Source organism: Tasmannia lanceolata, unplaced genomic scaffold (genome assembly GCF_043159265.1).
Source record: "Tasmannia lanceolata isolate RefF3 unplaced genomic scaffold, GAP_Taslan_0.1 ptg000006l, whole genome shotgun sequence".
In the NCBI taxonomy this organism is placed as follows: domain Eukaryota; kingdom Viridiplantae; phylum Streptophyta; class Magnoliopsida; order Canellales; family Winteraceae; genus Tasmannia; species Tasmannia lanceolata.
In genome coordinates, this window is record NW_027518683.1 from 49,596,402 (window position 1) to 49,618,467 (window position 22,066).

The 22,066-nt window shown below is 38.9% G+C and overlaps 1 protein-coding gene across 3 annotated transcripts; it reads right to left on the minus strand.

Annotated features, from left to right (window-relative positions):
* Nucleotides 1-1,172: 1,172 nt before the first annotated feature.
* On the minus strand, nucleotides 1,173-17,365 carry RAD51B (DNA repair (Rad51) family protein). Of its 3 annotated transcripts, none has more exons than XM_077383480.1 (12): nucleotides 17,088-17,363; nucleotides 10,464-10,577; nucleotides 9,949-10,101; nucleotides 8,276-8,379; nucleotides 8,101-8,164; nucleotides 7,952-8,007; nucleotides 7,154-7,234; nucleotides 3,703-3,768; nucleotides 3,523-3,614; nucleotides 3,333-3,452; nucleotides 1,517-1,660; nucleotides 1,173-1,394 (listed from the first exon to the last, which is right to left on the minus strand). In XM_077383480.1, the coding sequence occupies exons 1-12, from the start codon at nucleotides 17,169-17,171 to the stop codon at nucleotides 1,360-1,362; spliced, it is 1,113 nt and encodes a 370-aa protein (XP_077239595.1). In that variant the 5' UTR covers nucleotides 17,172-17,363; the 3' UTR covers nucleotides 1,173-1,359. The 3 variants fall into 3 exon arrangements, 2 of the variants coding, with proteins under 2 accessions (XP_077239595.1, XP_077239596.1); XR_013251706.1 differs by lacking the exon at nucleotides 1,173-1,394 and adding an exon at nucleotides 1,928-2,096 and having other exon boundaries at nucleotides 1,523-1,660; nucleotides 17,088-17,365; XM_077383481.1 differs by lacking the exon at nucleotides 10,464-10,577 and having other exon boundaries at nucleotides 17,088-17,365.
* Nucleotides 17,366-22,066: the final 4,701 nt, after the last annotated feature.

Genomic DNA, 22,066 nt, shown 5'->3' on the forward strand with positions numbered 1-22,066 from the left:
CGCACCCCTGTAGGATAATTCGCACCCCTCTTAACGTGATTTGACGTCAAAAAACGTTAAAGCCTGCCCCATTTCACGTTAATTAGGATAATTCGCACCCTTTTAATGTGAATTGATGTTAAAAAGCGTCAAAAGTGTGCCTCATACCCTCTTTTAAAGGCGGTGCGAATTTATCATTTCCACCCCTATAGGATAATTTGAATTTATCATTGCCCTTGGACAATGATAAATTCGCACCCCCTGTAGGATAATTCGCACCCCTTTATCATCGATTAACGTTAAAAAGCGTTAAAGTGTGCCACATACCCTCCTTTAAAGGGGTGCGAATTATTCTATAGGGGGTGCGAATTTATAATCGCCCAATTATATTTCCAATATTTACATAGTGGATGATTCAGAATTATCCCATAAATTTTTTTAAATGACCAAAGAAAATGAAATGTGTTGAGCAATTGATTATTGTATAGTGGATTTCATGAATGTTCTGTGATGTTCCGTTCCATGCTATAACTTGGGTCATTCCTTCACTTGTAATATGGGAGATATGCAGGAGAGATGCAATAGGCGCATGGAAGACTCAGCTAAGTCAATCTCTTTCGTTAATTAGAGTTGTGCCTACCTTGGGAAAACTGAGATCTTTTGGCCATTGAGATATTTCCTAACCAACAAAAAGCCTAAGCCCATGTTTGGTCGCCATGAAATTTTTTTCCACAAAATTTTAGTTTATCAAGTGGTGAGAGAGGGCTAGGATGGGAGGAGACTAGGGAGGGCATGCATGATTAGAAATCATGGTGGCACGATTATCTTAGTGTTCTCTCATTATTATTATTATGGTGTGAAGCAATATCCAAGCAGAAATTACAAGCATTCTCGATGGCCTTATATATTGTAAAGCCTTTAGATTCTTGACTATTTGGGAAGAATAAGACATCAAGGTCTTAATTGGCATGATCTTCTGTAAACAAATCCTTATTGGCCGATGAAATACTATTTGCAGGCCGCAGGAGCTTTAGCCTCTTGTCCTTGATATGAAGCCTAAAATAACAAATCAGTTCAGAGAGGGTAATCAAGTTGAGTATCACCTTGCCCACTATGTTTGTAAGCGTAAGAAAAATAGTGTGTTTTCGCATTTGAGAGATCTGAACATTGGCACAAGGCACTATGAGATGTGATTTCTTGGAAATCCCTAGCATTCATGGAAGGTAAGATAAAAAAAAATGTATTCGGTTTAGCGGTCTTGTTTAGTACAGAAATGGAGCTGGAAAAAATGAGAGCTTTTTCTTAATATCACAAAGTTCTGCGAAATTATCCAGTAAAAACTGATCAATAGGCATTAGCTTCTGACAAACTCTGAAATCATTATTGTCTCTCCCCACGAACCAGGTCATTGTGGCCTGCAATTTTATCATCAAATAAATGCCTTAGATTTCTTGGTCTCTTGACAAGCATGGCAATTACAGATGTCAGAAGATATGGAATTGCAGAAGGAACACTAAAAAAGTTGAGTTAGTCTCACCTTGACAGTGAATCATGTTTATTTCTGGACCCATTACTTGGATTCCATCCTCGCTCAGTAAAGAAATCCCCGACTTATTCACGACGAAAGGAAATGCAAGTGGTGGAGAGGTTGGAGATTTTGCCACCTTTATAAACCTCTGACCTGCAGAAACATTTCTCACAAAGATTGAATATACTAAACTGCTTCTGTGACTAACTACTACTAATACAAAGGGTATCTCTGAATTCCTTGTTGTTGGAACTCCTATATAATAATGACGTGGTAAAAATCTAGGCTCAGAACATAATAATTCTAAGTACATAACCCTCATCATTTGAAACTCCTATTATACTTGGTAGACACTAGCCTAAAGTTGGTAATGTGTGTCGAAAAAGAAATTGGAGTTTTAAAGAAGAATGAACAACTAACCTTAGGCAAGTGAAAGCTTGAACTACTCTAGTTCCAATCTAGTAATCTTCCTGGTACCAACGTCCTATTACTGGTCTTGAGTCGATTGTCTCACTTTATGACCATGGTTCCCTATGAGTTGAATAAAAGAAAATCATTCTCTTTCAACCCTTGATTTAGACTCCTTAGGCTGTAAAAAAAAAAAAGTACATGGTTCATAGTGGTGAAAAACTGGTCTTACACAACACCGTAAGTTCATAAATGCACTGCCCCACTTGCTATGTTACTGCCACCAATGTGAGCAGAGAAATTACACAGAAAAAGTCGAACTGTACTTAAAAATGAAGAATTCTCGTGTCCAATTCATGGAAGCACCTAGTCGTGTTTCGGTAGGTCATGACTAGCAGTGTTTCTGCACAATTAAAGGTGCGGCATTCACCCTACTGTATTGAACCACCTCAACGCACATCCAACACGCAGGAATAAAAGGAAAAAACACAGAAAACCACTATATACTAAGAGAGAACTGTCAACAAAAGCCCACATGTCCAACAGAGTACTTAAACTGAAAATAGATGCTTTTCTAAGACACAATTTCCTACAAAATGCTAGAGATAAGATACATATGAAACGAACTAAGAAATGAGAGAATGAAAAGGAAAAAGACTACCCATGAGATCCCTTTTTTTAACAGATGGAAAAGTTTTATTAAAACAGAAGGCAAATACAAGAAAGAAAATAATAACCGGACATTCGCTAAAAACCAAGAAAAAAGGATAGCAATGCCAAACACTAGGCCCCGAACCCAAGAAAGGGCTCTCATGATGAAAGATAGAAATAGCTTCAAACAATTATATAGAAAGGATTTAAAGAATGGCCTAACTGGGGCATACGCAAGATAAATGGTAAAGGAAAGAACATAGCTCAAACATATTAAGGAAACTTGCACTACTCGAAGTTCTTTGTACATCAAATCAAATCTATATATCATGCTAGGGATCAATACATCTATTAATGGAGTCTTATTGATTGAAAAAGAAAAACAAGCCATTTTGTTTATAGGACTAGATTGCTGACACAGCTAACTCTGATCTTGTAAGAAAATGCTAATATCTTCTTAAAAAAGTTTCTGATATAGCAGCACTGGCCTTAAACTTGTGGGGGAGTATAAAAATGATACACTGTATTCTTTCATTGTTTGTTACACAGTAAATAGGCATCGAAATCAACATTCATCAACAAGAATACAGCTGAAATTTGCCTTCTTTTCCCATAAAGTTGTATTTATAATTACCCTATTTGTTGCACTATTAAATTTTATAATGGAGTCTTAACTTGAGCATCACCTTATTTTAGATTTCTTTCATCTATATTTTAGGAAGCATTAGACCATTAAGTTTAACACAAATCTAACATAAATTCAAACCTGAATGAGCCTCAAGCACTAGACGAGTTGTTACAGCATGAGCCCAATTGATCCCGAGGGCGGCAACTAGATGAGACTCCAATCTCTCAGGGATTTTTACAGTCTCGTCTCTATTTTGCACTGCACATAATGAGCAACGTTATATAATCGTTCTCAGAAAGTACTTCAACAATCCAACTATACCCCATACCTTGAAAAGGATAACAGAAAGTTTCATCCTTGCTTTGAGCTCGAACTTGGTTCGTTACCACAATGGGAATTCGTGAAAATTCCGCAAGTGATCTAGAGATGTTTCAAAACAATATCACTAGAGGGAAAAAACACTCACTTGCTGGGAATGGAATTTCTGAAATGATATAGCAGTTCTTACTTCAGAAAAGAAACATGCCACCCCAATGAATGTTGTGTTGGAGCTCGTTTATCCCTTTCATATTCCCTAAGCATGTTATTGCAGAGCACAAATGCTTAGATAATAGCATAACCCAAGATAAGAACTCTAGTTATCTACAAAAGGTGACAACAAGCAAAACCAAAAAAAATAATTTAGGAAATTATATCAGCACAGCCATGTTTTGATAATTGCACTGCCATGTTTTGATACCCGGGACTGTCAGCCTATCATAGACAAAATCAGGCAAAGAATCTCCTCTTGGTCTAATCGTCATCTGTCAAGAGCAGGACGAGTAGAGATGGTCAAGGCTGTGCTCTGCAGTTACCAAATTTACTGGTCTGCAGCATTTCATATTCCCAAAGAAACTCTCAGCAAAATAGAAAAAATGGCGATCTTCGCTTGAGAAAACCTACCACCCTGTATCATGGAATACAATTTGCAACCCTAAACCTGAAGGTGGTCTAGGAATCAGAAAGCTGACGGATTTGAACCTGGCCGCTCAGATCAAACAACTGTGGCGCATTTTATCCAACAGAGACTCCCCCTGGGTTATTTGGTTTGACCGGAAATATATCAGAGGCAGGAGCTTCTGGAGCCTCCCCATGCCGTCTTCTCCATCTTGGGCAGCTAGGAGCATACTAAAATCCCGCGACATTGCCTCCAATCATATTTGTTACATTGTAGGATCTCAGGCCCCTCTCAAATTTTGGACAGATCCATGGCATCCTAATGGCTCCATCGCCTCCCAGATTTCCTTCTCCATCATTAACTTCATCCCACAAAATGCTTCTATTGACGAAGCTAAATCTCAGGGATGGTGGGATATGATCCAGGAACAACCCCTTCTCCAGGACCTTAAAAAGATCATCAATTCTGGTCTTTTTTCCGAATCTGCAATGTCTTCAATTTGGAAACCTGAATCTGATGGTAAATTCAGAATTAGGAACGCTTGGGACACCATCAAAACTCCTAATCCTAAACCTCATTGGGCTCCATCGATTCGGTTTATAGGACACACCCCAAAGTTCAGCCTCACCTCATGGCAAGCAATGCAAAACAAGCTATGCACCAGAGACAAGCTCCATTTCCTCGGCCCCAACCAAAACTTGTCATGCCTCCTATGCAATTCCGATCCGGAAAGCATCAACCACATCTTCTTCAACTGCTCTTTCTCGCCATGGATATGGCGCTCGATTCTTCGTCGCATCTCTACTAGGAAGAAGCAAAAGAAATCTCTCTCTGAAGAAGAATGCTGATTCAGAAATAAGTTCAAGAAGAAGGGGCAGTCATTTACTCTTGCCAGAACCCTTCTCACTGCTTCTATCTATTTTATCTGGTTAGAAAGAAATGCGAGGCTCTTTGAAAACAAAAAAACTCACAAACGGATCCTCCTAAACAGAATTATCAGCTCTTCGAGGAATCGCATCTTACATTTAAACCTGGAAGATGAGGACTCTGAAGAAAACCGCAGAATTGCGGGTGCTTTCAACCTCCCTCTGGTCAGTAAATCAATTGAAGCAAAATTCTGTCAGTGGGAGTCCCTCCGAGTCCGAAGCTAAGCTAAATTCTGATGCCTCACTCGCTGGAGAAAACGCTTCTATTGGGGGCCTCATTCAGGACCACTTGGGGATCATTCTTTCCCTCTTCTTGGTCAAATGTGACCCCCTCCCAATTCAAGAATTAGAGATTGAAGCAATCTTTCATGGGCTCAAACTTGCCGCCCACCACCAAGTAAAGAACCTGTGGATCGAATCTGATTCACTCCTTGCAGTCATGGTTATTCATCACCTATGGCCTTGCCCATGGAGGAAAATCCCTTCCCTTGAAAAAATCAGATCCATCCTCAATTCTCTCGAGAGCTGGAAGCTGACTCACATTTGGCGAGAAGCAGAGCTGCAGATTTTTTATCTAAACCAAACTGTATTTTTAAAGGAAATCCCATTCCTAATGACTCGGTCCCTGATGAGCTTCTTAATATTGTTTCGGAAGATTTTTCCAGCATGGCTTACCCGAGATTGTAATCTTCTTCTTTTGATGTGGTATGTAATCTTCTTTTTTTAATGTATCCGGTGGGGGTCTGCCTAACCCCAAATTACGAGCAAAAAAAAAATGTTTTGATAATTGCACTGAACCCATCTTGTCATTCATTATTAATTGGTTTGTAGGAGTTTTGGGGGAACTGTAATAACCCTTGACAGCTCTTTAATAATGAATTAATAATGAATGACAAGATGGGTTCAGTGCAATTATCAAAACATGATTGTGCTGACATCATTTCCCAAAATTCATAAGCAGGTAAAAACTCAAAGGCATGTCTTTATCCACACATGCTGGCACGAAAGCATGGAAGTATGCATGAATGGAAGTATACACTGAGATACTGCACTTGGAAAAAGTAATAATCTACACAAAAATCAAAAGCAGAAGATTAATTTTATGAAAATAACTATGAGAAAGACCAATTAACACTCAAGCATTTGTCCGCTCAATAATGTTTACATGTTTGTAGAAACTAAATTCAGCATAAAAGCATACAAATCTGTTGAATAGAATGAGAGAAGAGAGTGACTGAGTTAGAGAGCTATGCTTCCCCTCACCAATGTATTTATATAAAAGGAAGACGTACAATGACCAAAATGCCCTTAGGCACACAGACAACATCTAACAAAATCAAAGGAGAATCCAAACTTCATCATTCAACTGTTTTAGTTTTGATCAGTTTATGTGTTCATTCAAGTATATTCTGTTCAGAATGTAACAATATACTTTACAAGGATAAGTCTGCTAGCAAAATGTAAGCTTGTTGTATCTAAGAACTCAAGAAATCCCCCATGAACAGAGGGCAAGTTCATATACAACTGGCCCTTTTGCAGGGGAGCAAGGTTTCCTTCTGCATTTTTTAAAAAATGAAAACGGCCCCTTCCTGCTGTGGGATATTGCATATGAAAATTATCAATGTTTTGGGAATCGTAATGTCCAAAATCATGTGTTATTTGTTGATGCTAGGGCTCATATCCTAGTTCCATAAGATTGTAAAATCATTCCTTGTCTTCTAACGAGGAGAGTTTTTGTAGTGTGAGTTTTCGTAGTATGAATTCACAGCTTCATCGGATTCTTGGTTGACTGAACACCTGACATATTTGTAACTTATTTAGGTTTCCAGGTAAAGTAAATTACAGTACTTCATATTTGGGGGAACATTCTTTCCTCTGTTGCCCCTGTTGTCAGAACCAACGTCCTAAAACAAATAGTATACAAAATTCTTAGTTCACCAGATGCCTAGCTATGTCAATGACTAGATTCTGGGAACAGAAAAGCCCATGTCCTTTTTACCAAGAAAGGTATTCTTACAGAAAATAACAAGTATTACAGCGTGAATGCATTCAAACAGTTAACCAAATGATAACATGCAACATAGAACTTCCCTTACCCTGAAACAAGAGCAGCCATACTGTCAATAATGAGCAACTTCACCTGATTTTGGAGAAGAGACAACTTGATTTGTTGCAAGCTGACAAAAAAAAACATTAATCATTTCATTTACATTTTATGGCATTAATCAAACACATAGCAAGTAACAAGATGAAGGTGCAGGAATTAATCCAAGCACCTATAGAAAGAATCAAAACAAGAGCCCAATTATCCAAATTCAATGAATTCAAGGACAAGTGGAGAGTTATCCTAAAACATATGATATATCCAACATCATCAAGGAACTTGGTATTTAGATTTGGAAAAAAAAATCAAGGTGGAAGACAATAATGATCAAATCAATGTAAAAAGATCCATAGGAAAACCTTTCCATATAACCTCATCAGTTCAGGTTTATTTCTCCATCTTTCTAGGTTATAAGATGTATCTTGATGTCCTAAAATAAGAGTATTTTGGGTTCTTTCTTGAAAACTTATATATCAAGAAAAACTTCATATTACTAATATATTCCCCAAAATAAATTCAAGAATAAGTTTACACAACAGCTCAATCTACATTGCAGATGCTTAAACTACCAAGATGATCAATCATCTTTGGTGGCTCTTAGGAGATCATCAAAAAGAACCAGAATATCATACATAATATCATAAACAATATCATAAATAAAATCAGTAGGGATTGAGCCACTAGCTCAATGGTCAAGGCTTTGTTCTTCAACCTAGAGGTCGGAGGTTCAATCCCAGCTTACCCACCAAATAAAACAATATCAGCAAACCCCACACAAACAAATATGTACCTTTCAGTGAACTCAGACAGAGATGTCGGTCGCAAAACTACTATCCTACCAGCCATCTGCAAAATAATGTAGTGAGAGCCCTAAGACAATTCTTTTACCAAAGAAAGAGAAAACAGAATTTATCAAACTGAAATGCACTGCCGACAAACCTCCTTTGCCTTTCCTTCCGAGTGAAATAGCTCGGGAAAGCTGTTTCCTCCAATTTCCATCATCCTGTCAAAAGTTACTTGCTTTTAGAACAAAAAGCATATTTAATTACAACAATGTAAAAGAACAGTATCACAAGACTGAAAAAATTCCAGCATATGGGAGTCTATCAAGTACCGTCTCGAACTAAATTTAGATTCCGTATCAATATATATCACACGACCATTTAAACCTCCATGACTTGAGGGCAGGGCAGCCAATAAGGAGAGCTTTAGGCAGAACTGAAACCACAACAACCAAAATTTCTTTGAAGATCCACTCAACTAGCTCAAATATTTCAGAACAATATAAATTAATATTGTAACATTCAAAAAGAAAAAAGAGATATAGACAATAAAAGAATAAGAACAAAAAATCTTGATTGCAAAAGAACTTCAAGAGAAATATTTTCAAAGAAAAATTATATTTCTATTGATGAAAGGCACGATAGGGTATCCAGAAACATATGATGTAGAACATGAGGACTCGAATTAGAACTTTTACACCAACCAGCATAACAATTATTGTCACAGGCTTGATAGATAGGTGGTTCAGATTGTATATTCATTTGTCATAGAGCTTAATCTACTCCCTTAACATGCAAAATAACATATGATAAGGTTGCTACAAATCCTTAAAGAAAAAAGAAGCTAACAATCAATTCCCTGACAAATGAAACTTACTACATTCTCATGTGCCGATGTAGATGGATGTTGGTCAATAGCAATACCTTACTATTAGAATATATATTTTATTTCAGTCACTTTGTACTGCATGTTGATCAATATCTTTTAGTTTTTTAACATGCATTGGAAAGGGTTTCTATTTGAAGTAATCTAAACCTTGCCAGGATCAAACAAGCTAAGGAGCTAAAGACTTCCACACAACATAAATCAACTAATATATTCTTTGAAGGCTAAGGTACGCAAAACTTGACTTGAAAAAACATAAATTTGCTTGTTTTGAAGATATCTGGTTTTACGCAAATTTTAACCTGCTCTTATTTCTCTTCATTCATCTACGTAAACATGGGACTTCCGAATCTCGGCATTTCGCACATATACAAGCCGTTGTTCCTACACAAATCTAGATTCATCCAAGCTCTACCAATCCAACTTACCTTTTCCTTCTTTACTTACATATCAGTTCTTGCTCAGTGATTCCAAATCTAGAATTTCTCAGCAGATTTTTTTAGCGATAAAACAAAACTTTATTATGAAAAGAAAAACATTACAAAAGGCCAGAGATTGCCCCCACACAAATGTCAAATAGGTTCTAAAAAACAACACAATGGAATTTCAGGTCTTTTAGAGAAGGTCTTTGTTAGTACCTACCCAATACAGTGAAATTTGTAAATGTTCATTACTTCAATTTGTTAAAATGCTGCAGTTTTATATCTGACGTAACAATTTTAAATGGAACTTTAGTAACTTTTTCTTCAGAGAATGCATAAATAAATAAATAAATATAACAGAACTAATCACGATAAAGCTTAAATAATTTGCCCGCATAATTTGTACAAAACAAAGGGATATAAGTTTTATAAAAACTTCACTTTGGTCAAATGTCTTAAAGTATAAACAGACCAACGGTAGTTTTAAATATGACCTAGTAAAGTGAGCTTAGATTTAAATACTTGGAAGAAACTGCAAATAGAAGTCAAAAAATTAATTACAACTAAGATGGTACTATTATCAAAAGTGTAAACCATTTCATTGTGAAAGAATACTACACTTTCCATCACCAAAAAAATACAACTAAAGTTCCCATGCTCTCTAAAAATGAAGATATGGACCAGATGGTTTTCATACTTGTGTTTTCCCAATTCCGGCTGGACCAACCAACTCCGTCAAAACACCAGACGGTATTCCCCCACATAATGCATCATCCAAACCTTTCAAAAACGTCGGAAGATGGCCAACCAAGTATTCATTTTGGATGCGGTCCTCCATGAGCAAGAGAACCTATAAACAATTAAAAACAGAATTAGAATAGATGTATATTTGGATTTTTTTCCTGTGTGTAGGTATATTTACATAAGCAACAAAATTAGTTCAGCCAAAAGATTAAAATAAGGGAAATGATATCCGCAGTCCCTTGATTAATTATTGGAACTTCTATCCTTATCTTACATTTTTTCTAATTAGTTGTTAAAGGCTGAAACAATTCCCCAAAATCTATCAATAGGCGATCTGAGAAGTGTTTACTAAAGTGAGAAATGAGACTGGCAAAAAGAGGGGTGCAACTATCATTTCGCTTAAAAGAATTATTATGAAATCAATTTGAGTTACGGAATTCTAAACCTGTGGAGAGATCCGAGGCTTACAGTTTGGTATGGAGGACAAGCAATTTCACTAATATGTGCAACTGCAGATGTAACTTCTTCCAGCCCAACATCTAACAGCTCCATCAGCTCGAATTCGGTTAAAGATAAAGCATCCTGAATACATGCGAGAAAAAGAAAAGATCTCTCAAATACAATGATTACAGGGAATGTTTTAGGTTGAATCAGGTGCCTCAGTTCCTTCAATCAAAGCATTTGTTTTTTACAACTGAAAACTTAAACAAAGACTTGTATCCTTCAACCAGGATAAAAACTGAAAAAGGCATGGAAAAAGAAAATGATAACTTTCAATATCTTATCCATCACCAAATGTAATTTCATCAAAATCATAGGCCCTTATGGTAAAAATATGCTTTGCTAGAACTGAATAATAGATTTGAACAACGAGTGAAGCATCAATAACAGCATTTAAAAACCCGTATTCGGATGAGAACCCAACCAAGGTAAAAACCTGTAAGAGAGAACACTATTAGAAACAAAGGGATCAATTTTTTAACAGACGTTCAAGGAATATGCCTCGAGTTGAGGCGTATGAAAAAACGTAATGAGGTGCAGTGCGCCAGTGCAAATGGTGAAGAGAATATGCCATGAGCGCAGTCACATATTCCCAATAGTCTGAAGCCAGAGTCGTCCATCTTTGGGCTAAGATTTAGAATTGCAAGGAAGGTGCAATGCGTAGACTGATGATCCTCTCTTCCAACACTAACAAGCCGTAAACACAATTGTCAAACACTACCAAGCCGCAAACAATTGTAGCCCTCGCGGGACCACTTAGAGGTATTTTATTCAGCTGGTTCATCCAACTCTTGCGATCATGGTCATGGTTGCAGTCATGATCAAGGTTGAGGCAATTGAAATTAGGGTTTATGCTATCAAAGAATGAAGAAGAATATAAGAAGAGAGATGGAGAAAGGGAATTCATAAGGGTGTCTCTTACCTTGCAACAGTGTTTAAAAACGTTGATGCTACGGGGAACGTGGACGAAGAAAGTCCTAGTCGACTCGGCACAACGCGGCTGAGTACTCGGTTGATGCGGTCATAATTTGGGAGTCGACGCGGTCATAATTTGGGAGTCAAAGGAGATTTTATTGATTGTGTAGAGCAAAAAGCGGAACACGGATGTAGCGCAACGCGGAACGTGGCCAAGGTAAAAGGGAGTCGACTCGGGGGAGTCGACGCGGGGGAGTTATAAAACTATACCTTACAAAGACCCAAAAGATTTATTATATATTCACCCCTTACATATATTACAAGAATAAAGAATTCCACTCACAAGTGACTTAACATGACGGGATCATAAGACCCATTTACGTAAAGAAATAACTAAATAACCTAGTGAAGCCTTGATAAGGCCCAAGATAATACTCCCCCCAAGCTGGTGCAAAGATATCTACCATGACCAGCTTGGATAGAACCTTGTGCAAGTAAGTCTTGCAAACACCCTTTGTTAATACATCAACAATCTGCTCACTTGTCTTAACACAAGTAAGTGTGTAAATTTGGCATGTTTCGCGAAGATATCTATCATGCCCATCTTGGATAGAACTTTGTGCAAGTAATTCTTGCAAACACCCTTTGACATCAACAATCTGCTTGTTTGTCTTAACATAAGGTGTGAAAATTTGGCATGTTTCCAATTTCTCCTTGAAGTGTCTATTCACTTCATTATGCTTCATTCAGTCATGCTAAACTGATTCATGTGCAATGTTGATTGCCACCTTATTATCCCAATACAGTGCATCGGCTTTTGAACTCTAATGCTCAACTCGCACAACAAATTTTTTATCCATAAAAGCTAGACCTACACTGTGCCTCAGCATTTGATCTGGTAACTACTTGTTGTTTGTTAATCTTTGAGCTAACCATATTAGCCCCAAAAATGAACAGTAGCAAAAAGTAGACTTGCGATATGTAAGTGAACATGTCCAATATGCATTAGTGTATGCCTCAACCCTTTTGTGACCATGGTTACTAAATAGTAACCCCTTACCCAGGGAGGCTTTCGGATGCTTGAGAATCCCATATGCAGCTTCTAGGTGAGTAGTCCGAGGAGAATGCGTGAACTAGCCAATAGCGTTGACTGTAAAGGCAGTGTCCGGAAGGGTGAGAGAAAGGTAAATCAGTCTGCCAACAAGTATAGAAAGTATGAACAAAAGAAGCAGGTATGGGTGTATGCCCAAGAGCCTATGCACTTCAGCACACACAAAGTTTGTGTTCAACCAATGTTGTGTTACCTTAAAAATTTACCAGTTAATTTTTAAATAGTTTAGATGTCTGATACTACAAAGGCCCCCTTCAAAATCTTTGGCAATGATCTATGAGGACTGTGCTTAAGATAGAGGGGAAGTAATTTACATTAAAGTACAAGCATTTAGAAGAGTTTGAATTGTAACTAGACTAATTCTAACCTTTTGACATCTTTAAGTTGTTCTTTTTTCAGGATTGACCATTTCTTCACGAAACTATTCTAAAATTATACATTCACTCAAACTATGATTCTGATTACTCTGATTAAAGTTATTTTACTCACTTTTCCTAATTTTTTACGCAATTTTTTTTTTTTTTTGAATAGTAACTGATTTCATTAAAAAGGGAAGACCGAGAGAGTCCCCCCACACACCACATTACAAGCACGCCCACACAGAGAAAAAATACAAAAAAGAAATTAAGGAGGAAGAAAGTCAAAGAGCTCCAAAGCCTGCTTCACAGCCCCGTCTTTAGCCAGCTTATCCGCTACTTCATTAGCATATCTTCTTACATGTTGATACACCGTAGCGCACCCCACCGTAATATCCTTTATTTCATCAAAGAAGCGAAGAAATCTCCAAGGAGGAACCAAAGAACCCTTAAGCCACAAATGACATTTAACGAGTCACCTTCCACAATAGTGCTAGCCATCCTTGCTCTCCCTAGGAGTAACACACCTTGAGGAGCTGCTCTAACTTCAGCTTCATTTGAATCAGCTACTCCGATAGGCCCGGAATAAGCCTTCACAACTTCCCCAGAGGAAATCCTCAAAACACCCCCGATCCCAGCTAGACCGGGGTTACCCAAGCTAGACCCATCAAAATTCAATTTGGAGAAGCCAACAGGTGGATTGACCCACTTCTGAACAATTATCGGATTGCGAACCTGACTGTTACAGACCACCCCCACCCCTCCCACAAGTCGTATGCCGAAGCAAATTTGAAAATTGGCAGCGACCTAGCCTAGGAAATCGATAACGCATCAACCTTAATATATAGGAAGAAAGAGGACTTAGCACGACCTTCGAAAATCCTGTTGTTTCTTTCCATCCATATAACCCACAATGTGGCCAGTAAAGCAATCGACCACAAGATCTTCCCTTTTTTCCTCCATGGCATAAAAGACCAACCTTCAAAGAGATCCTTAATATTGGAAGGGAACACCTATGCAATGCCGAATCTCGACAAGATCCCTCCCCAAACCTCCCGAACTACTTTGCAATGAATAAATAAATGATATACCGACTCCCCAGCTTCTACACACAAGGCGCAATGATCTACTATAAGCATATTCCTAGCCCTAAAAAATCAACCGTTTGGATGCGGCCTCGAATATAAAGATCTAGGGGGGACCTTAATATTCCACACCTTTGCAACATAAAGATCTTCTTGGATCGGATTAAGACCCCTGTAGAAAGATTTTACTGAGAAGAAACCGGAAGAATCCCAAACCCATAACCTCTTGTCCACACCTGAAGAGCTGATGTAAGTATCTTCCAATATCTGAAGTAACGATACCAACGAGGGCAATTCCCTATCGAAAAAGCTTCTACGGAATAGAGGCTTCCAGATGACTTTACTGTCCCTTCTCTCAAAACAATCTTTGACTAAAGCTTGCTTATCAGCTGCCACAACATAAAGATCAGGATATAAATCTCTTAAAGGAATGACGGAACACTATAACATGTTCCAAAAAGATATCCTATCCCCCGAATAAACTCTATATCTGACTCCTTGATCGAAACTGGAACTCAAACGCATAATATCCCTCCACACAGATACCCCCGGTTTGCTGAAACTGTTGAGAGATCTCCAATTACCTAAATCTACCCCGTATTTACCTCGAATTACTTTCGCCCACAATTGCGACTGCTCCTCGCCAAACCTCCACAGCCATTTCCCCAAAAGAGAAACATTAACTTGTTTTATCTTTTTGATCCCTAGACCCCCTCCTTTCACAGGTTTACAAACATCTTCCCACGAGACCAAGGAAAGACTCCTCTTATCCTTTGATCCACCCCATAAGAACCTCCTCTGAATCGATTTGATACGCTTCACCACGCTAATAGGACACTTGAACAAAGATAGCTGGTAAATAGGAATATTGGACAAAACAGCCTTAATCAAAGTCAATCTTCCCCCTTTTGATACCAAATTCCTTTTCCAAGTGTCTAGTCTCCTTTCAATTCTTTCCACCATGGGAGTCCAAGCACCTAATTTAGGCCTCCCCCCTCCCAAAGGGAGCCCAAGATAAGAAGAGGGAAAACTATCCAAGAGGCAGCCCATTAGATTAGCCAGGTTCTTTGCTTCATCCTCTCCCACATTCACCACATATAATCTAGACTTTGAAAAATTAGATCTTTGACCAGTAACAATTTCATAGCACCTCAGCACTGCCTTCAGATTTAACATCTGCAATACCTGGGGTGAACTAAATAATAGAGTATCGCCCGCGAATTGCAAATGCGACACCTCGACCCCATTGTGGCCACATTTTATCCCCTTTACTAGCCCCTCAGACTTACCTTTCTCCATTAAAAGACTCAAAGCTTCAGGGACAAGCACAAACAAGAAAGGGGATAACGGATCTAGACGATTTGAAAAAAGCTTTTGGAGACCCATTAATTAGAATGGAAAACCAAGCCGCCGATAAACAACTTTTATCCACCCCCGCCACCTGTTTCCGAAACCCATTTTCCGGAGGAAAAAATCCAAACAATGCCATTCCACTCTATCATAAGCTTTTTCCATGTCTAATTTGCAAACAACACCTTCAGTGCCCATTTTAACTACCCAATCCACCGTTTCATTTGCCACCAAAGAATAATCCAAGATCTAACGCTGACTCACAAAAGCACACTGATTTTCCGAAATAATAAGAGGAAGAACCACTTTCATCCTGTCCGCCAGTACCTTTGACAGGACTTTATATAGGCATCCAACCAGACTGATAGGCCTAAAATCTGAGATCTTCACTACACCTTTAATTTTGGGCAACAGCGCGAGGAAAGACGCACCGGTGCCTCTATCCAGCACCATTCCTTCGAAGAAATCCTTGAAGAATTTTAGGATGTCCCCTTTCACAAACTCCCAGCAAGATTGAAAGAAAGCAAGGCAAAAGCCATCCAGCCCCCGGTGCTTTATCACAGTCCATCGAAAAAACCCCTTGCTCCACCTCCTCTTTCGAAAAAGGCCTTTCCAGAGCCAACCTACTATTCTCATCTAGCACTTTAAAATGAATATCCTCCAACACAGGCCTCAACATGTCTTCTGAAGAGTATAACGACCTATAAAAGTCCAGAATTTCCTTGGTGATAACTTCCCTATTGTATGATAATGCACCGTCAACTACGAGAGCCTCTATACGATTGTTTCTTCTCCTCGCACTTGCTATGCTATGAAAGTAAGCCGTATTTTTGTCCCCCTCCTTCAGCCACAAGGCTCTTGATTTCTGCCTCCAAGATATTTCATCTGCAATAAAAGACACCTATGTTCTTCCTTAGCTCTACCCAACTCATACAGCTCTTCCTCTAAAGCAGTCCCCTCCTCATCAGCCAAAGAGATAGCTCTAATTCTATCAAGAAGACACAACTTTCTTTCAGCTCTAAGCTCTAGCCCCTGTCCTGTTTGCATTCCACACTTTGAGTTTCTTTTTTACGGCTCTGAGCTTTTCTCCAATTACGTAATCAGCTGCCCCTTCAACCTTGTGTGATACCCACCATCCTCCCAACATCTCCTCAAACTATGGAATTTCTAGCCAAGCCAAATAAAATCTGAAAGGAGAAGGACCCCAAGAATCCAATCTCGGATCAAGCATGAGTGGGCAATGATCCGAGACCGAATCATTGCCCGCAAATGCCTCCATGTTTCATGAATTATTTGAGCATGTATACTTTAATAGAGAAATAGGTTTTCAATTGTCACCCAACAAGTGACATTCCATGGTCTTTTAATAAAAACATCAACTCCACATCATATTTTCCAGAAGAACTTCTGATTTCAAGATATAACACAATACAGACCTGAGGGAGATCAAACAGACTCAATTTACTAATCGGGTTCCGAGGATCGAATTAAATTGAGTATGGAGGAAATAGTAAAAATGTGATACAATGCCTCATAATCACTACCTGAGCCACAATCCAGATTCATGGGAGATCAAACAGCTTCAATGTAATAATCGGGTTCCAATGATCAAATTAAATTGAATATGGAGGATGTTGAAAAAAAGGAAATCACTACCTGACCCACAACCCAGATTCATGGGATATATATAGAAATTTAGTAATGAAAGTAACCAAGAGACAAATTTCTGAAGGAGAAAGAGGTGAGAGATTTAGAACTAAACAGAAATAAGGACCTTGGCGGTTAGGATATTCCGAGCTGCAAATATATTTGCAATGGATTGATGAAGACCCATTTGGCTGATGAGCTTGTTTGCCATTTCTGCACCTCTCTCCTTTCCCTGCCACAAAGATGAAGGGGGAAAATAGAATTCGAATTCCAAACCAAACCTTCTCCCACTTCAACCTTGGTCCGGAGTGTGGTTCTACCGATTAAAAACTAGGAGCTTTATTTGCAAAACCAGTGTTCTAATTTGACAATTTACAAATAGAGTCGCCACGTTTGAGTGAAATTCGCAAATCAGGTCATGCCAACACTTTATGACCAAAATACTCATGCTAGAATTTTTTTTTACTCCTAAAAATACCAAAATGTCCTTATATACGAAAAGACAATAATTACATAAGGAATGATATATCCGCCCCTTTTGATCACCAGGAACACCCCCATGTCAGTGTATCAATGACTAAATGGGGCCTGTTGTACTTATGTCAGAAGATTTCAATGCCCCCGATTCCCACAAACACTGACAGGGGGTGTTCCTGGTGATCAAAAGGACGGATATATCATTTCCCTTACATAATAAAAAGACTGAAATGCCCGAGATGCTCAATGGTATGTTTTGATGGGGCCACACTAGTTTACCACGTGTTTTGATGGGTAGGTCCTGCAATCTCCATCTAAGCCCATTACAGGGTGGGTCCAACCATTTTGCACCTCATGTTTTGATAGGGTGAGGCCATTTTCTTACACCCATGCATGGCATGGGATAAGAATGATATCTAGTCTAATAATATATAAGTAAAACAGAATCCTAGACTTTGTGATTGCACCACATGGCACTTTAATTTTGGCACTCCATTCGCACTGAGTTTTCCTGATATTTTTCTGCACCGAAAATCCTGAAATTCTGTGAAACGGAAAACGCCATTTTGTATTCCAACCCGCTACTTCGTATAAGTAAAGCAGAATCCTGCACTCTGTCAGTGCGCCATGCGGCACTCTAATTTTGCACCCCATTAACAATACGTTTTCCTGAGCTTTTCTACAACAAAAATCCTGAAAAGCGTGAAACCGAAAACACCGTTTCGTATTCCAACCCACCACTTCCATAATCTCCTACCCCACGTTTCCCTGCTTTCACATGCTTCCTCCCACATAGAAACTTCCTTTTGTATTCCACCCCTGCCTTTACGTATCCTCCAACATCGAAACTGCCTTTTCATTCATTTACATATTGTTCCACCCATAAATCCTTCCCCCACTGTTTCACCTTACATGTTTCTCACACTTACTATACACGGAAAACGGAAGGAGCTTTGAAGCATCTTAGACTATTCCATTCCGTTTTTCAACTGGGTTGGATACGTAGTTCGAGTCGCCGCTATGAATTACCAGTGCAAACATTTTGAAACCGCTCGTTGTCTCCTATGTCGAAGAAAGGGGAAGAGAAGTTCAGGTAAAGCAAATCAATTGCTTGCCATTAACGATTCCCAACCACGTGCATTTGTTGTATGGTCGATAGGGAAGGAGGAAAGCTGGTTAGTCAGGGAAAGAGCTCGGTGCAAGCCTCCCTTCTCTCTTAAAAAGCAAAAAGGGCAACGCACGGCAGAGACAAATGCTCCTTTCGTGATGGAAGTGCATTCCAGATTGAAAAGGACATTTTGGATCTACCATGGGTATTTTGGTCACAGATTGAAAAGTCTGCATGGTAATTTGTGAAATTTAAAAATATACCATGTAAATTTAAAAATCTACATGGTAATCTGTGAAATTAGTAATTCCACAGAAAAACTGATGATGATGCATGCGATCACTGTAAATTTCTGCTAAAGGTCGATCTTGTTCTAAATGTTCCTCCAAAATGAGCACTTGATGACTGTAAGTTTGTAATACAACGAAACACACATGAATGCCACCTTTGATTGATCGCTCTGAACCGTTCCTTTCATAGGCCTTACTTTGAATCTCACATGTCCTAGAAATTATGCAAATCATCCCATAACCTGCTATTTCTGTTGATCAACATGGCCAGCAAAAATCTACACATGGCCAGCAAAGTTCACATGCCACGCCATAACATGTGTATAATTGGAAGTTATGATTTGATGATTGGCATGATCTTTGGGCAATTGGAAAACGAAAGAAAGACCTATCAGATGGATGCCCCAGATTAATAAAAGTCAGACCCACTATGCTATAGCCTATAGGGTAGATTTATTATTTTATTTCTATTCATCTTTCTCCCTCACGGTGAATGAGAGCTCATATACGATGTATTGGATGCACGTATTTTTCCAAGGGAAGTGATGATATGGAGAAAGTACAAGTTAGGGGGGGCTTGGTTAATGATCCTGACCATTTATTACCCCACGATTTGTAGAAGCTTTCTTGATGAATTTGTTGCTTTCATTTTCTCTCGGTCTAGTTGTGGTGAAGATTTGGAGGGTTAGAATTGTCTAATGAGGGTGTAATTTGCACCATGGCCTGCCTATCCATAGCATGGCCTAGAACATGAATGGTTTGGATACTTGAAAATATATACCCCATTTATGCTTTTTTCCGCTCCACTTTATCCGGGTGTTATGGAAGGAAAGGAATGCCAAAGTCTTTGTTGGATTAATCAAGTCCCCTCACTTCTCCTCTGTGAATATTTTAGCACTAACCATTGTTCAGGCAAGAGTGCTTCCTAGCTTTCTGTTCGTATTGGCATTTGACCTTTGGGAAGGATGGTCAGAAATATGTAATAGCAGGAAAGTGAGACTGATCATCATCCATGAGTAGGAGCGGTCACCAAGGAATCAAGTTGATTAACTGAGAACTTTCGGACAAGGTTATAGTTGAAGGCGACTCTAAGAACGCGATAAGGTGGTTGAAGGGAAGCAAGGTGCATCCTTGGAGGTTTGACAGGTGGATTGATGAGATCTTGGATGTCATGGCGGGATCTACCATCTCAATTCATCATGTAAAGAGATCGACTAATAGCGATGCCAATAGCCTGGCTCGGGATGAGGTGTCTAGGGTGGAGTTGGAAGTCTTTGATGGTTCTTTTTTTCCCCCTGATTCACTGTATTTTCATGATCTCATCGATCACTGGGGTTCTCCCCGTTTTTTTGTCTTCTTTATTGTCAGAATTCCTTGCCATTCAGAGAGAGAATATCAGCTCCATTGGCCTACGGAACTCTCAGGTCTATTTTTCTTTTTGATGACTGAAGCATCATCATCTCGTATGATAACCTGTATCTGAGCTCTTTTTTTAAATTCAAACTCTGTAGTTCTAAATAGACAGCTGAAAAAAAAAATTGAGCGAAGGTTTGTCTCAGCCCAACAATTAATTTGTTGAAAGGTAGGCCCCACCTGTGCTGTGCACACCATAGGACGATCCAAGCCGGTTGGGGCTAACACAGAACTGGGTTTGGGCTGTTGAGGGGTGCAACTCCATCTCGTTCAACTGTCGCACCACCTTCGAAGCGCCGAAAGCTAGGGTTACAGGCTTCCGCGACAAACCCAACCTGACCCAAGGAACCCATTTTTCCAACCCCCGAACCTGACCCGACTCACCCTGAATTTTAAGCTTAAAAAAATAAAAAATGTCGGATTTCACTCGGGTCGTGTCGCCAAACCCTCAACTTGAATCCGACCTGAACCAACCCGGGTTGGGAAAAAGTCAACCGGACCGGACCTTTTTTTTCGGGTCGGGTTTGGGCTGAACCCGACCCTAGTTGCACCCAATTTTCCCTAATATTTGGCGATGTGGGACTGAAGGGGCAAGGCTCTCTCTCTGTAGTCCCCTTCTCTCTGTCTTAGCTACGGTGACCATATCTAGGAAAGTTTCGGATCCTCTAACTAACTTTCTTACCCAGTAAGAGTTCCTTCTCCACCTCATGTACTCCATTTCATTTTGATTTTATCAGAAGTTTGATGTGCTAGTAGTTATTGGTAGGTAGGTAAATCGATCCGTACATTGTTAATTATTAGCAGGTGAAGGATTTTAAGCTTATGTATCCGCTAATAAGGAAAATATTGATTTGGGGAATGTTTTTTTTTTTTTTTTCCCCATTGATACGGCTTTATATATTAGTGTTTCTTTCATTGGAAATGAATTGTGTATTCTATTGCTTCTATTCTTATGCATAGAAAGATTTAGAATATGATATCACATTGGAAACTTGCCACCATGTTGTTCTAATCAAACAGCAGAGAAAGATCATTCCCAATGTTTGGGAAAATGAGATCTATTCCAACAAAAAGGTCTTGATTGGGAAGGATATATATAGAATATTATGGGCAGCGTGTATAGGAAATAAGTAACTTCACAAAAACTGATGATGCCTCCTACAACAACTCAACTAAGCCTTTGTCCCAAACTAGTTGGGGTCGGCTAATGAATTCTTTAGAAAATTTTCATGAAGAAGGTGAAAGGATCTACCTGGCTCGAATTGACTAAGTCTAATCTTGACACTAGTTGGGTTCATCTACATGGATCATTTTCTTCCATTCTATCCTATCCAAGCTATGTTCTCTGTTATGTTCCTAGCCCTCAAGTTTTTCCTCACTGTTTCTACCCAAGTTGTTTTCGGTCTGCTTCCTATCATTGTAAATTTCTGTGAAAGGTCTTGTTCTAAAGTTCCTCCTAAATGAGTGCTTCATCACTATAAATTCGTAATATAATGAGGTGCACCCACAATTGCCACCTTTGATTGATTTGAACTGTTCATTTGATAGGCTTTACTTTGAGTCTCACATGTCGTAGGAATCATGCAAATCATCCAATAGTGTGTGATTTTTGTTAAACTACACATATGCAAGTGGTTCACATGCAACATAATAAAATGCGTATAATTGGAAGTTAGGATTGGATGATTGGCGTTATTTTTGGGCCATCGGAGATCGAAAGAAAGGCCTAAAAAATGTTAAACTACACATATGCAATGTTCATCAGCTCCACATATGCAAGTGGTTCACATGCAACATAATAAAATGCGTATAATTGTA

Excerpts from the sequence above, each read along its gene's own strand:
- RAD51B (XM_077383480.1), bottom strand. The coding sequence starts at position 17,171 with ATGGCAAACAAGCTCATCAGCCAAATGGGTCTTCATCAATCCATTGCA. Across the intron at positions 7,235-7,951 it reads CTGTCTGAGTTCACTGAAAG|CTTGCAACAAATCAAGTTGT; the intron begins GTACATATTTGT and ends TTTTTTTGTCAG. Across the intron at positions 1,395-1,516 it reads AAACATGATTCACTGTCAAG|GCCACAATGACCTGGTTCGT; the intron begins GTGAGACTAACT and ends ATAAAATTGCAG.